General features: G+C 36.1%; 1 protein-coding gene across 2 annotated transcripts in view; it reads left to right on the top strand.

The window, feature by feature from the left end:
- Positions 1–16,998, top strand: part of CNTNAP2 (contactin associated protein 2) — a 1,405,747-nt gene that overhangs the window by 446,711 nt on the left and 942,038 nt on the right. For both annotated transcript variants that reach the window (XM_075212518.1, XM_075212517.1), the window contains exon 3: positions 4,067–4,260. In XM_075212518.1, the coding sequence (XP_075068619.1) occupies positions 4,067–4,260 (194 nt within the window). The remainder of the gene's footprint in view (positions 1–4,066; positions 4,261–16,998) is intronic.

Genomic DNA, 16,998 nt, shown 5'->3' with positions numbered 1-16,998 from the left:
TTAGTAACGATGACTGATATCTTTGTACACCACATTGCTGTGTTACTGTGTATACAGTGCATAATAGCTGTTTTGTGACTCCATTTTAGCACCTATTTAATAAAGCAAATCACTTTGTTTATGAAAAATTGTTGAAATTATAGGAAGGCGTTTTTTTCTTTCAATAAGTGGAGCTAGACAAGGAAACGAATATCCTGCTACTAATCCGTTTGAATGACTATTGACTTTTGAAGGTCTGTGTGTGCCTGAAAATCTGTAAAATAATATGTATTAATGCAAAACAAACGTAAAAATGTAGCCAGCCCCATGAGGTGAATAATTAGTGAACAATCACAGTATTAAGAGAGTCAACAAGCCTTGAGTGCCTCAGGTTCATAAATTAATGACAGGTATTCTCTCACTAATCTGTGATATAGTAGATAACACTGTATGGCAGTGAAAACCTTTTTGTCCCTTCAACTAAAATGTGATATCAGGCTGATGAGCTCTGATATCACATTTCATCAGAGAGTCGGTTTAGAGGTCTGCTCTCCCCATATCTCCCATCTCTCACTAAGTTATGATGTCCAGCAATAGAGTCTATCACTGGGTCACCACAGCTCTTAATTGCTGACCAGACCTTTCTGCCTTTCAGGTGCTATGCAGGGGTTTGAAACAGAATTCCAGTCTCTAGGCTAGAACTGGCTGTCCTACCCATACTCCCTGGAGGAAATGGAGGATGAGCTATCTACCACTCTCAACCTAGTGCATAGTGGAACTTATAGTTCCATAACAAATGGAAAGCCACAGAAGGTCTAAGTCTAAGTTAATATCTGTCTTTTATGAAATCCTAGAATTCCAAAGCCGAGTAAAAAGTTCTTATTTACCATGTAGGCAGTGAGTTATTTTTCAAAGCATGTGACATGCCATATAATATTTTTAAGTAAACAACTAAGGGTTGTGGGGTGGAATCACATTGTTTACAAGAAGCTGCTATTAGAGATTTTGAGTGGATAAGTCTTGGGGTGGATAACCTAGGGTAACCTAGCAGGAAAACCCAGTGGTGTTTGGTGATTCTATTAGTATATTCAGAAGATTGTGTCCTTTGTCACAGGTATGCCACATGTGGTATAGGGTACCATTGTGCCCTCAGTTCCTATAGCAAACCGGATCAAAGATAGAAAACATTTTGTTGAGTTTATCATGTGTATTGTAGCACCTGTAATATAGCTTGTAGACTGTCTCTTTAATTGAGGTTGAGATAGAGACTCTAGCTGACCTGTCTCTTATTGCTTATAGTCCTCCTCAGGAGGGTGGACAAGATATTTTTCCTATTCACTTTTGTGCTTGCTTTGAAAATCTGTGCAGATACAAAACAGTATGCTGTATATTAAAGAAATCATACCTTTACATTAGGGAGATAGGAGGCAAATAGAGAGGGAGCTTGGAAAATGTCAAGCAGAGGAAGCATGAGGCTTTATGCAGGGTTTCTAGATATTGAAACAATTCATTCAGCTCTATTGTTCTGGCAAGCTTGTCTTTCTTAGCTTTATTACGTGCTCTATTGTCGCAAACTCTATGTACCTCCCACAGATTCCCAGGGGAAATATCAGGAGTGTTATTGAGAACAAAATACTCCTCTTGGAATCTTTGCAATGCTGGAATTTTAGTGTAGATATATGGGGGATGACTTCATTAATTCCTCATGTTAAGGGTGTATAGCAAGTGACTAAATCTGATAAATCAGCTGATATGGGTGCATTATCTGATTATGTAATAGGATAGACCTAGGGAGAGGCTATACTTAGGGTCACCTTGTGGCTAATTAGGATTATATCTGTTCTGGAATATGATGAGTGGACCGAAAAGTAAATGGTTTATTCCCTGGTTATGTGTCCTTCAACCCTCCTAGAGTCATAAAGATAGTGCAGTCTGCAGATATCAGAGAGTAGAGTGTTAGTTATTTGGACTTTGGAGTGTATCTCAGGGTGAAGATATTGGAAGAAGGGGGTTTCCTGGATGAAGATTAGGTCCCCTTGAGTGATGTTAGGGCAGCAAAGAGTTTTCCTCTTTATGTTGTAGAAGACTATTCGCAAAGGGATATAATTATAAGGTGCAGTGATGCAATAACAAGTAATTGTGGGAAGCAGTTTTTATTTTGTAGGGAAACGTGTTTTGCTTTTCCTGGGGATGCAGAGATGAGAATTTTGCCAGGGAAGACGGTAGGTCCCAGCACCAGTCAGACTTGCTGGTTGAGGTAGAAGGGGATCAGCTCATAGAGAACCCTAGAATCAGCAAATTTCCTGCAGCCCCACCAGACAGTAACAGCTGAATTGTGGGTAAATCTTCATATGAATTTTAAACAATTTATAACGTTAACGTTAACTTAGTAAAATAATATTACATATTATCAAAGAACAAGACAAAAGAACGCTTTAAGGAACTCATAATAATCTTGACATGAGTACAAACTACATTTGTCATGATGGTAAGCTCTAGTACTTATCCTTTTTTAAAAATGAATTTCTTTTGCTTGAGCCAGCAATTAAAGGTTTGTGACTTGTTTGGGCAAAACTATTGGCCAAATATTACATATACCGTATTTCCCCATGTATAAGACTCTCCCATGTACAAGACGCACCTGTATAAATCATGTGGAAAAAATTGAGGATAATGTTTATAGTCTTTTGCAGAGTAATTGGTGACCGCAATAAACATTATCCTCAATTTATTCACAGAGTAATTGTGCAGCAGGTACAGAGAGGAGAGACGGAGTTCTAACACTATTGCTAATTCTGTCAGATGCTTCCGCTGTCCAGTAAAGTCTTTCTTCTGTCCATTCTGATCCTGATGCTGGAAAGTCGTTTACCGTCCTCTTCGCAAAGACCAGATGTCCAATCAGGACTTTGACAAGGTCCTGATTGGACAAAACGCCAAATGCAGAAACCGGAAGTGTGCGTTCCAACAGCAGTTCATGCACCACATCCGATCATCACGAAGAGGACGGTAAGCGACTTTACAGCATCAGGATCAGAACGGACAGAAGAAAGAAGACTTTACTGGACAGAGGAAGCATCTGACAGGGTAAGCGCTACTACCCCTCTACCCCTGTATAAGACGCACCCAGTTTTTAGACCCAAAATTTTGGGGAAAAAGGTGCGTCTTATACATGGGGAAATACTGTATTTCTTTAAACCGAAGAAAAAGAGATACACTTATTGAAGCTGCACGTGTTTTTTTATAAGTGTTGTTCCAATGCGTTTCCAGAATATTATGGCTTGTAATAGCCACTTTTCTTCATACAGTAAATATTTTTATCAATTGCTTTGCCAATCAGAAATTTTGGGAACCGTCTGTGACTATAAGTTTGAAGTTAACTGATCAAAGCAAACCAATTTTAATGCAGGACTTTTTTTTCCTCTTGGTGTGCTTTGAGGTCTTTCGTTAAACTATATTGTGGTATTATGTAAATTTGATAATGTGTGCTACCACTTGCCTTTGATTTACTTTGCTTTTTATATTCAAAAGATTAAGGCCACCCACTGTGCAGTGAGAAAGTAGTTTTATATAGCAGCAGGATGCCTTGAGAAAAAAGCTTTATGGTAATGAAGGTCAGTTACAGACAGATTGCATGACAGATGACAATGAGGGGTGGATAATGGGGATTGATTGGTAGCAGACATATGTATTGATTGGTATGGGATATAGTCATAGATTGGGGAGATACTGTAAAAGTGTAGTTTTGAACATAATAAAAAGTGAACAAAACATTAAAGAGATACATATGCATATTATCCTGATATTATCAAAAAATCAAAAGTGTCCAACCGGTTGGCATCTTGCAACCTCCAACAATGTTGCTTAGGGTCCACATTTCCCAAGGTTTTATGTCTGCAGATACAACAGTTTCAGGTGCCAGCACAGATACTTTCCCTTTAAACCATTTTGTACTAGTAGTTGGAAAGAAGGGGTCAGGGTAAATGAAGTACATTTTACCTGAAAAGTATTCTTTTCACTCAGATGTTTACATGTTCTTCAAATCTATACAGAGTAGTTTTCACAGTGTATGATACTTTTCATTCTGCAGGTGATGGGGGTTGGTCACCATTGGACAGTGACCATTATCAGTGGCTGCAGGTGGATTTTGAAAGCAGGAAACAGATCCGCGCAATTGCTACTCAAGGAAGATACAGCAGTTCTGATTGGGTGTCCCAATACCGCTTACTTTACAGTGACACTGGTAGAAACTGGAAACCATATCATCAGGATGGAAATATATGGGTAAGTGATAGAAAATCTCTGCTAATTATTTTGTCCTTGTTTCACATAATTCTTTGATGCATATAACACGCTGGAAAGAGCACTTGCAAAAGCTTAATGTGAACTGTTAGTAAATAAAATATAAAAAGACCTGTTCGCTAATTAGTCTACTGTATATTAATAAAAAATGATTGGCTTTAGAGTTGAGGTTCTTTTTAAAACATTGCTTATTGCCCTGATCTTGTTTGAAAAAGGAGCTGGACTAAGACAGCAGATGATCCAGGACTTTTAAAGGTCAGTAATGGGAAACCATATGTATCCAGCAACTTTGAGTGACATTTTCTCATGAAACTATGGCATGGGTTGCAGAGGTTGATTTAAAGAGATCTGGTGAACTCTGTCTACCCCAATGCACATTTTAAAAAAGATGCACGCTCAAAACTAAAAATGTCATGACATTTGATAAAATTGATCATAACTTTTCTCAAACTGATACTTCAGTGTGGCCCAAAAAGCAATCTTCGTAATCATTTGTATAAATTTATCTCAAGATGTTAAAGGCTAACTCAAATTGTCTATGAGAAGTATTAATATAATTTAAATATTGAAAATACATAAATAAGGCCATTTACCAGCTCTAAGGACATTTTATTAACACAATCAATGCTCTGTAATAAATGACTGGACATTAACATGCATTATTTACTACAGTTCTAAATTAAGACAGATTATTTAAATATTTTAAGCTTTTTATCACACAGCCAGCATCATCTGTGCTCTACTTGCCCGATTGTTCATGAGTAAGATTAATTAAATTCTAGTTTGCGTTGATTGCAAAACTATATTAAGCAAGTAGATTAAATTGTTATGGATCAGTGAAAGAATAGGCAACTACATTGGTCTAATAGAGAATGGAAGTTTATTAAGTGCCCTTTTAATGTTATGATCTTTTTAGTATATTTTTTTTAATATTTTTATTTGTTGATGATTTTTTTGCTGTATTTATTTTAAAATATGATGTTTGTTCTATAGACATAAATTATGCACATGGATTTTTCTCAGTATTGGTCTATGCATGTACAATTAACCAAGAAATTGTTTGCAAGAATAGTGTGTTCAAATGATATAACAGAAGTATAACAAAATAAGTACTTCGAATTCAGCTGAAATGTTTTATTTTTATTGAGGGTAATAAGTCTGTAGATGGGCAAAAGATCAAGTCACCAGTCACCATGTTGGCTACATTTTCATGGCAATTATTTTACTAGCTAGACCATTTAACCTGATAATATTTTTAAAGTAACTTAATTTGTAAACTGTAAATTAAAGAACTTCAGGGCATTGGGCTGGTTGGCATATTGTACCAACATGTCATGAATGTCATTTAAGGTTAATACATAGCACAGTTTCCATTTATATGCAAAATCATGTTACTCAGTTTCACAGCCTTCTCTGCTCTGAAATGTGATTTATATTAGGGCGATGACAAACATATAAAACCCTTGGGGAATACAGCACTCCGTCACTGATAAAAGTAACTATTCTTTATAGAGCTATAAAGGCACTCTAACCTCAAAAATCTACTTTGTTTCATTGCCTAGTATATGGTAGTGGTCTCAGCCCATGTTCCAGCCCCTGGCTATAACCACAGTAACATCATACCCTTTACTTGTGCCTCTAGGCCATGTGTATTATCAAGCGTAAATAAGACTGATAATAGGTCTTTGGTAGCGAAAAGGGCTATCCTGAGACAAAAGCAATAGCAAGACAGTCTATAGAATACTGAGCTGAGTGTTCTACATTTAGTAGAAAATAGTCTTATAATAAGCATATTATAAATTCAGCTTAAATGCATCCATTAGAAAACTACAAGTGGAAAAACAATTTAAATAACAGTGCCTTACACCCCTTTTAACCATTGGGTGGCCATTTATAAATGACCATTAAATTGCCATGCATTCCCATGACTATTTGATTCAGTTTACATTGGATCTATATGTTCTGGCAATAGGGAGACCAACTAGAGAATCTATAACTCATCCTATCTGGATAAGGGAAATAATATGTAAGAATAAAAAAAAAAGTAATAAAAAAATCAATACATCACCTGGTTTGTCCCTATATAACTGCACCAAATATTTTATAAATCTGTGCATATTGTGTATCCCTCTACATGGGAAATAAAAACATTTCTATGTAAATTAGTTAGTGGCTTATTTGTATGAATGTAACATTTGGCATAATATTAGAAAGTGTTTTTCTTTCTATTTTGTCTATTGTTTATTGCATATAAAAATAAAAAAACTAAAATAAAAATACATGAAATTTAAGTTATGTTTGGTTAACATTATTTGTAAAAAAAACATAGGCATTTACCCAACCACACCAAATAAGCAGAATTGTCTGCTATTTTTGCTTTGCTACCCTATAACTTGAATTTGGAATAAATCTACTGTATTGTGTTTAATTTCAAGGATGTGTTATTGTTCCATTCATTTGTTAAACACTAATGTAATTTTGGACTTTGTTAAGCTATATATCATTTGTTACTTGTTTTGTTGAATCTTGTCTTAACATATGCAGCATTCTTTATGTTGCTATAAAGCGATCTCTTCTGAATGCATTTGGTAAATGCAAACTAAATGTCTCAGGAGAATCCTTAACTGGGAATAGTTTTACTAAGTCAAAACATCATTTTTCATGTTAATTTTCAGTGTAAATTTGGTATTGGCTGCCAATGAGACATAACAGCATGGGAAACTGGTACAATCCAAGCTTTGATTTATATCCATTACGCAAACTACTTTCTATTCAGTTCAATTGACAATTGCATTCATCTTGTTGTTTTTAAAAGATGAATTTATTGGATCAAACATAATGGCTAGGCCACATTCTATTCATTATATTGCAGTGTCCAGTCACCAAACAGTGATGGAAACAGGTTTTTGTATTTTAACAAACAAATAAAGCTTTTAAAAGGAAAAAGTAAAGGTTTTGGGCCAAAATCCCAACGTGTACTAGTTGACAGTATTTGTATGACATGTTTTTTCTTTGATCCATATTTTTCAGATAATTTACTGATTTGGTTTTTAGAGTACCCCTGCTCCTGATTTGAATTTTGTTGTTGTTGTTGTTGATTTAAGAATATTTATAAAAACACAACATTTTTAGATTTTGTTTGAAAAATAGTTTACTAAAGAAATGAATAGCCCTCTTCTAGATGGCTATGAGTGTGCCGTAAGCAGGAAATTAGAACAATTTAGGGCCTGATATAGAATTTGATGCATCTTGCCTCCCAATGTTAACATTTGTATTTTGAGTCTCCAAGTTATATTCAACATAGCAGGATTTCTACGTCAGACATAAGCATAAAAATGTGTATGCTTATGCCCAAGTATTGTATATAGATGTGGCTTGACAGCTACTTACAAATGTGAAAGAAAGAGAATAGTGTCTTCACGGTGTTACTAATATAAGCAATAACTCCTACATTTGTTGTTTACCACTTCATGAATCCAATGGGTTTCTTCCTTCCGGCTGTAGCGCAAATAGAAATTACAAACTAGAAATCCGAATAGATGGCTGCAGATTGATATAACATAGCAGCAATGCTAATTAATAAAATACTATCAGCAGGACGGGTCATGTCATCATCACTTGCCTTTATCTTTACCCCCGGCGTCCGACAAAAAATACTAAGAAACGTATCTGGAGGTGCAGCCAAGTCTAATTAAGGCGCATCTGGTACACTTATATGTACACACCCTTATTGTACTCAATTTACCCTTGCCTGCCCCTGTTTTCCTATCCAGGCATAATGAAAACTTCCCAACAGTCCACTGTCTAACTTGGAAATTGAGAGTCTCCAGCTTCTCAGCTTTAGCTGGCAATCTGGACATCCAATATCTGCAGTCCACTGTATAACTTGGAAAACCAGACTCTCCAGCTTCTCAGTCTTATCTGGCAATCTAGACATCCAATACTTGCAGTCACCTGTCAAGCTTGGAAAACCAGAGTCTTCAGCCTCCCAGCTTAACCTGGCAATCCAGACATCCTTGTACCTGCGCTCCATCTACACTACCTGGACACCAGTATCTCCTGCTCCAGTGGCTAACCAGATAATCCAATCTCCTTGCACCTGCACTTCCTCTGTTATACCTGGATACCAGCATTACCAAATTTTTAGTTCCTGTTTGATCCAGTGTCCCTTTTTATCATGACCTGATTCTGTCAAATACATTCTGGTTGCTCACTACCTGCTACTGTGAGCTGATCACTCAATCAGACAAATAGCAGTCTATTCTGTATTAACCCTTGCCAGTCTGATTTTGAGTTCTGCAGTACATCTTATCAGCATTACCTGTTGTGCCTATCGAAGTGTGATACCTATATTAACATTGACTGCATTTTGATATTACCTGTGTGACCTGTGTTCAAAACAAAGACACTCCGTTTGCAGTAACTACCAATACTTTCTTCTGCATTCACACTGGGAGCCTTAACACTTTCCTGTTAAGCCCCAGCCCTTTGCCATATGCAAATTGGGACAGTTGGGAGGTATGATAGGGTGCAACAAGTTTAATATGTGCTTAAATCACAAATAATCAATATATAAGGTGACATTTCAGACATTTACTACTACTTATTTAACAAAAATAAATCACTTTTCCACTTAATGCTAATGGCAAAATGAATTGTGTTTAAGTTATAATTGTGTGTAAAGTACATAAAGAGAAATAATATAGAATGTACTTCAATATATGCATATAATATACACCTACTGTGTACTAAGGGTCGATTAAGAAATGGACTGCAAATATCCTTTGAGTGAATTACAAACGTCTATTTGACAAACTGGAATGATCATATGTAACGAATCAGCATATGGACCAATGTGAGTGTGAACCCATAATATTAGGCACAATTGTGTTCTGCCATGTAATTTCAACTCTTAGTAAATTATCCATAAATCCAACTTCATGTGATAAAGCAAATGGTTGTACATACCACCAAGCTATGGCAAAGCAAAGGCTCTTTTATGGTGATAGAACTTTTCTTTAAAGTGGACATTGTAAACTAGTCCCACATTTTGTGAATATAAATTTTGCGGTGCTACATCCGTAAGAGATTAATACTGCTGTTATGTCTTATGACATGCCTATTTTTGTTGGTGTGAGATTTGAAAGAAACATTGCTTTCTTTATTATATTATATAGCTTTTGACACTGATATACTTGTCATACTACCCCTTTTTCATAGATTTGTGTGTCTGTGTGTGTGTCTGTGTGTGTGTCTGTGTGTGTGTGTGTGTGTGTGTGTGTGTGTGTGTGCGTGTGTGCGTGTGTGTGTGTTTGTTTAGCAGCAATAAATAGATTTGTTCAAATCATTATGTGGCTATCAATAGGATTATTCAGGTTATAACACTCATTTTTTTTGTAATGAAGCCTCATTCTTCTTCATTTTAATAAACTTTGGCTTCCATCTTTTCTGATTTCTTCATGAGGAGAGTACATTTATTTACTTGACACTACTACTAAAGTCATACCTTTGTACTACAGTTGTCTTTCATTATACCAGCAGATTAGAACACAGTCCAGTATTACAGCAAGTATATAAAGATGGAAACACAAAAGACAATAAACACTACTGGTTCCAAGCAAAGAAGTCATTAGAAGACGGCCATATAAAATGACACACTGGGGCTGATGCAGAGTGGGATGTACGCCAGTTTATGTACCGTATCGTGCGTGAAATTGCTCTGTGCATACCTAGAAAGTGAGTGCACGCATATACTCTTAAGCTGATTTGCTTGTTTCTGGAGAGGCAGGATGACGAGAGGAGGCTGAGTACACTACAGGCCTGTTCATGCAAACATGGCTTATGCAGACTTGCATGATATACACCTGATAGGGGGTGTATGTTTTGCACCTGCTATATACACACTGATGAAGATGATGATGACATATTGTAAACCAGGCGCATATGCTGCCGATGCTGATCAGATATGGGTGGAAATATGCTCCTTTTTAAGACTAAGTTACTCCTGTTTTACAGCCAACTCTGCATCAGTCCCACTATGTTTATATTTAAGAATCACAGATTTTCAAAACTGAGTCTCCTTTAAAACTATTATGGAACTCTCTTTTAAAAATAGTGTTCTGCTATGATTGGTTTTATAATATTATCAAGGAATTACTATCTTCTTTGTACTTTTTATCTATTGCATTAGTAATTGTGCAACGTATTGAGGAGCAGAAAACAAATTCGCTTTTACAAGTCTGGCTCTGCACTTTCAAAATGTTAGACATAAATGGATATTCATGAAAATGGAATTCCCTGAGCTTTGGGTTATAAGAAAAAACTGCTGACTGAGCTTAAGAACAGATAGCGTGTCAGTGTATTTAAATATGACTTTATCTTTGAATATAGCATATTTTATACTATTCTGTACCCATGAGAAGATCACTGCACGGACTAGAGGTAGTATAAAATATGTTATATAGAAAGGCAACATACTGTACAAAGGTATTTTTAAAGAAAACGTTTCTGGACTTCAATATCAGTTTAACAATAATTTAACAATAATGTTTAATTAGTAGAAAATATGCAATTTTTTATAACATATATCTAGGGGTAAATGTGTCAAGCTGAGAGTTTCCGGCGGGTTTGAAAAGTGGAGATGCTGCCTATAGCAACCAAGCATATTCTAGCTGTCATTTTGTAGTATGTACTAAATAAATGATAACTAGAATCTGATTGGTTGCGTTAGGCAACATTTCCACTTTTCAAACCCACCGGAAACTCTCAGCTTGATACATGTACCATCTAGAGTCTTCTGTTCAGAGAATGAAGGCTATCATAAAAGGATGAGTCTATAGTTATGTCACTACTATTTAGAGTTTATATGATAGAAGAATATCTTAGCTTATCCAGAAATGTGTGTGTAGTCTCTAATGACTATCATAATGCTAAAGCAAAGAGGTAGGCCTTAAGCCACAGCACGTTTTGTATGCACACCAAGTCTTGAACACAAACTTTTCCCAAATACACACACACACCAATTATATCACACGTGCTACTTCCATGCACCTTTCCAAACACACAACTTCATGCAACTTTAGTCAGATAAGAATTACCTGCTCTAAACCTTGCTCTTCACTTCCACTTCACTATGCCCACTCCCCTAATCCTAATATACTCTACTGTTCCTCACTCCCAAACCCTTTTTCCTAGACCAGTCCTGCTCATGACATCCAGTTCACACATCTCCATGGGCTGCTCCTTCTAATTTACTGTTTCCCTGCCATTCTCCCACCTCTTCCTGTTCTGCTGCTAATTTCGGTGCATTTCGGGCCTACTTGAATCTACAATAGCCTATTGTTAAGCCTTCCACTGAAACACAAAATACCTTCTTCAGAAAACTGTCTTATAAATGCATTATCTGCTTCCTGATGAACAGCAATCCAGTAATTGACATGGTCATAGAAATTCAAGACATATATCTAATCAATGTCAAAATAAGGATCAACAACTTATTTACTAAGAATGCCAGTGGTGCTATAAGTAATGTAGTACACACCCCTACTCATGCCAGACTTTGTTAGGCCTATGCTGTGGTCTGCAGTTATACACTGCAGACCTGGCAACGTGGAAAGGGATCTCTAGTAGTGTAACTGTCATTTGGATTCAACGAATAGCTTATTGGTAGTTTGGAAAATTACTCAATGTCGCCCAAGTTTCCAGATACACTAAGTAACTCATTGACAAAACCCTGGATATGTGAAGTCTTCTCTTGCTGATTTTTAGTAGATATACTTTGATAGTTGTCACAGTATTGGTAAAAGACATAGATTGTAATAGCTTAATGATGAATATATTGGGAGAATATGAGGCCAACCACAATATAAGAACCAGGCTTTCAGTGAAATACCTGGGTACACTGATGAGGCCATGATACAATTTTTTACTGGACTATTGAAGAACACATACAGCATGAGATACAATCAAACGTAATAATGCATATTTGTCTATTGTTGTAGGGTGAAAACAATATAGGTAGGAATATATTGTATAAGCGAACATATTTTTTGCTGTTGCTGCATAACTACGAAAGGAAGAATATTTTTACTGTTCCATATTCTTTTTTATGCTATCTGCGCACGAACAAACCCTTATTATTTCCACTCTTATGTTTTCTGTCATTTCTCATTTCACTTCTCAGTCAGATGTAAAAAATAGGTGCACAGAGTTCCTCAGAAGCACACTAATTTATAAGGGGTTAAAAGCCAATGCAACCACTTAGAAAAAGTGTTTAAATGCTGCCAAACCTAAGCAGGAATGTAGAGACGAGCAACATTTTGAAAACTGTTATGAAAGCATTGCATGCTGGGAGTTTAACAATATAAATGCAACTCTCAGACAGTAGTAGTCAGTTCCTATGCATTCATGTATAAAATCCTAGGTTTTGGTCCAGACTTAACATACAATCTGTTAATTTGTGCTTGTTTGTTCTTGTAATTATATTTTGTGATACACAAAATGGAAGTTTTGAAATTAATATATAAGAAACAGTGTGTATGTTTCATTCAGGTATATTTTTATGTTAGAAAAACGTTGGAAAGAAAATATACACTGATCAGCCACAATATTAAAACCACATGCTCAATATTGTGTAGGTCCCCCTCGTTCCACCAAAACAGATCTGACTCATCGAGGCATGGACTCCGCAAGACAATGTTTAGGTAGGTGGAACATGTCAAAGTAACATCCACATGAACGCAAAGGACCCAAGGTTTCCCAGCAGAACATTGCCCAGAGCATCACACTGCATCTGCCTGCTTGTCGTCTTCCTGTAGTGCATAATGGTGACATTTCTGCTACAAGATTATGCACAGGAAGATGACAGGCAACCGTAGTAGTGACTTCAGCCTGTTAACAGATTGGTTTGGTGAGCTTTGCTCTAATGTTGAATTATTTTTATATATGCAAGACCATTGGACATAAACTACCACAAGAATAATATAAACTGGTTAGAATAGTAAAAAAAATACCTTCAGAGCCTAGAGTGTAGTGTCCCAATAGATGAAAGACACTATTCTTATACACCGGACTATTGCTGTAGGGGTCCTGGCAATTTCAATATATAAGGGGTGGGGGGAGGGGGAGGTAGTGTTATAGAAATTCTAAATCTAATATGGCTGCAATTTTGATTGAGATCATATTAAACACTGTATAATTGACTTCAACAAAAGTACTGCTATAAAGGGGACAGTTTCAAGCAATGATTTTCATCTCCTTTTAAAAGTGCACATATCCCCATGGACTAATGCACTACAAAAATGAAATGGATAGACATAAAGGTAGATTTCTACTTAAGGAGAGAGCTAAGTAGACACACACTCATGCACAAACATACATATCTAAAAAACTGCTAATAATAAAAAATGTCTTGGGACACTGGTAATGGACAGATATATTTACACACATGTTGTTGGAAACCTGGGTGATATTTGTAAAAGTTGAATGACTTTACTGTTGTTTTGGAACACGTGGCCCATGCTAACAAGCAATGGCTTCACCTTTTATGTCCATCTAGGAAACATTGTTTTGTGATGATCCATACCTCCCAATACCTTATCTCTGCATTGTTCAAACACCCCCTTTATATCATATGCACAAAATAAATACATAGAACTTATTCAGCCCTTAATGAGCCAAAGGTCAAATAATTATAGTAGGTAAATAGAAAAATGTTAATTCACACAATAAAAAAAATAACAACGCCATCCCAGCAGCACTGAACCGTAAAGACAGTAAATGAAGAACAGTAAAAGAATTGTGCATATATATATATATATATATATATATATATATATATATATATATATATATATATATATATTTACTTGGTTAATGTACAAGGGACATGTGGTAATGTTCACCCTGTGTCAAGGAAAAATATATGTGCAGCTTCCAGAAAATAACTCTTAACTCTGTACAGCACCTACCATTGTTTTCTTTTTATTGCTTTGGTAAAGGCAGTCAAAAACACAATACAAAAATGGCTGAAACTGCACTAGTTTTGCTTATATAAATCAGTCTTTGGCCTTTGATAAATGACCTCAAGAGACGTAATCATAAGTATGCTTTATAGGTGACTCTGTTCTAGGCATTTTGCCTTTTATTGTGAATTTCAATACCTCTGTGTTTTAGTTTTAGACCCTGAGGTTAATAACATCCTCAACTGGTTCATTGAAACACGCTGCATAAAAGCTTTTTCAGAAAAAGAAACTTGTTAAGAAGCCAAAAACGGAATTCTTCTTTTTAACAGTCATTGCATTCAATATCGAGCAACCTTAGGGCGATCAAAACTTTCCCCTTGGATCTATATTTCTGCTCTGCAAGCTACTTTCTCTTATGTTTAGTTGAAATCTAAGTCTTTATGAACATGTGGTAACTATACTAATATATAATGACTAAGTGTCATTCTGTAGATTTTTTTTTTAGCAATGTTACAGTTAAGGTCTACTTTATTGTAATGTACACAATGGCAAAGCAGTGACACGGCTTTTAATGGGCAATTGTTTATTTGCCTTGTTGACTGATTTATAAGATTCCTCTTACTGCTCCCAGTCAAGGTCAAGAGAAGCACCTGATAGAGACAGGGGTCACTGCTGACAGCTACCTTTACGTGACCTCCATACATCATTTATACCTATCAGTAAATTAGAGTATCGGTAAAATAGAATATATAGGGTCACTAAATAAAAGGCAACCTATTGACACAATCCTTATTATTATCATTTATCTATTAAGCACCATCAATTCACATTTCCAATTTTTGTAACACTGATGTAGTCGATGAAGTTATGAGCTGTGTACCAAATATGGTCAAAATATTTTCTGCTTGATTTACTCTTTCTTTTTAAATGAAATAATAGTTTACCAGCATTTTTTTGTGTTTATTTTAACACCCGCAAGTAACTGTGACAAACAGCATTAGCTATTGAGGATTATAATGGAACCATTTTATCTTGCCGTGAAATAGTGCAGGAGGAACTGGCAGATTAGTTGTTCAAGAAAAAGACAAGAGATTGAGCAGAGGTGGATTATGAGACCCATGCTGTTTAGGAACCAGAGCATTTCTTAACCCTGAATGCTGCTGCAGTTTCTGAATAGTTATTAACTGTTTGTGTAGGTGATTGATATATTATCTGAAAACCTTAAACATTTAAATAGTTTTCTAAATGATTAACCAGCAGCATGATTGAGAAGCCTCATATGAACCTGACAGCACACTGGATTATATTATTGTGAAAAGAAGTAAATGCAAATCAATGAGAAGTATAAGAAAAGGAAAATGTTCTGGATAATAATAGAATAATAACTTAATGCTATTTTTGTAATAATTGAGATGCAAATTCCAGTGTATGGTCTAGCATGTAGAGGTTTTCTGTAGGTATTTTATTCTGCATAATAGAGATTATAAAAGTCCAACAATCTAAATCTCTAATGTCTGGTATGTAACTGACCATCACCGCAGTAAGCCGGAGGTGTTATTCAGCATCACTGTGCTCATTGATAGTACCTGTCAGCAGGCAGCACTTAGCATGAACCAATAAATGGCACTAACATGAACCATAAATTAATGACAGTGCTGTAGGTCTTATTTTTCTTATCGGAAGATTTCAGCCTATTGATCTTTTTGTCCTTTTTCTAGTAGTCACTATATGCTTTGACATTAATTTATGCTCACATTGTTAGCTCACCTTTAGCCACCTATATTTTAAAAAAAAATAAATGTCAAGCTAAAATTCACAAATGTATTCCCTGCAGTTATTAAGGATCATTTACAAAAATGCTAATGTTTCTTGTGATGTCAATGTGCTTACTTTTGAGCAGATTTTTATGGGAAAGCACGTGGATTTGTGGGCCAAAAGGGCACAGTTGGTGGGGGTGCAACAGACTGCACCATTTCTTAGTATTAATTGCTCTGATCAGGGGTGCTTCTTGCTGACTTAAAATTAGACTGAGCAATGAGTGTGCTTAGTGATAGGGTACAAAGTCTTACAAAGCATTCTGAAGTAAATTTTAAGGGGTAAATGTATCAACCTGAGAGTTTTCCGGCGGGTTTGAAAAGTGGAGATGTTGCCTATAGCAACCAATCAGATTCTAGCTATCAGTTTGTAGAATGTACTAAATAAATGATAGCTAAAATCACCGGAAAACTCTCAGCTTTATACATTTACCCCTAAGTCTTTATTGCATTCAGTTGCGGACACTTCTTAAGCAGAGAAGAACAAGCTTTTATACATTTTAACATTATATGTTACACAGTGTGATGACATTTACTAGTTTGGTAGCACGGTGGCTCAGTGGTTAGCACTTCTGCCTTACAGCACTGGGGTCATGAGTTCAATTCCCGACCATGGCCTTATCTGTGAGGAGTTTGTATGTTCTCCTTGTGTTTGCGTGGGTTTCCTCCGAGTGCTCTGGTTTTCTCCCACACTTCAAAAACATACTAGTAGGTTAATTGGCTGCTATCAAATTGACCCTAGTCTTTGTGTCTGTTTGTGTGTATGTGTGTGTTAGGGAATTTAGACTGTAAGCCCCAATGGGGGCAGGGACTGATGTGAGTGAGTTCTCTGTACAGCGCTGCGGAGTTAGTGGCGCTATATAAATAAATGATGATGATGATTTGGTTTCCTAATATGGTTAACAAGTTTCTAATTCACATTGACTATCTTAAGATAAAGTACA

This window comes from Mixophyes fleayi, chromosome 5, assembly GCF_038048845.1.
Source record: "Mixophyes fleayi isolate aMixFle1 chromosome 5, aMixFle1.hap1, whole genome shotgun sequence".
NCBI lineage: Eukaryota > Metazoa > Chordata > Amphibia > Anura > Limnodynastidae > Mixophyes > Mixophyes fleayi.
Note: the sequence above shows the minus strand (reverse complement) of the source record. Positions and strands in the feature narration are given on the sequence as shown.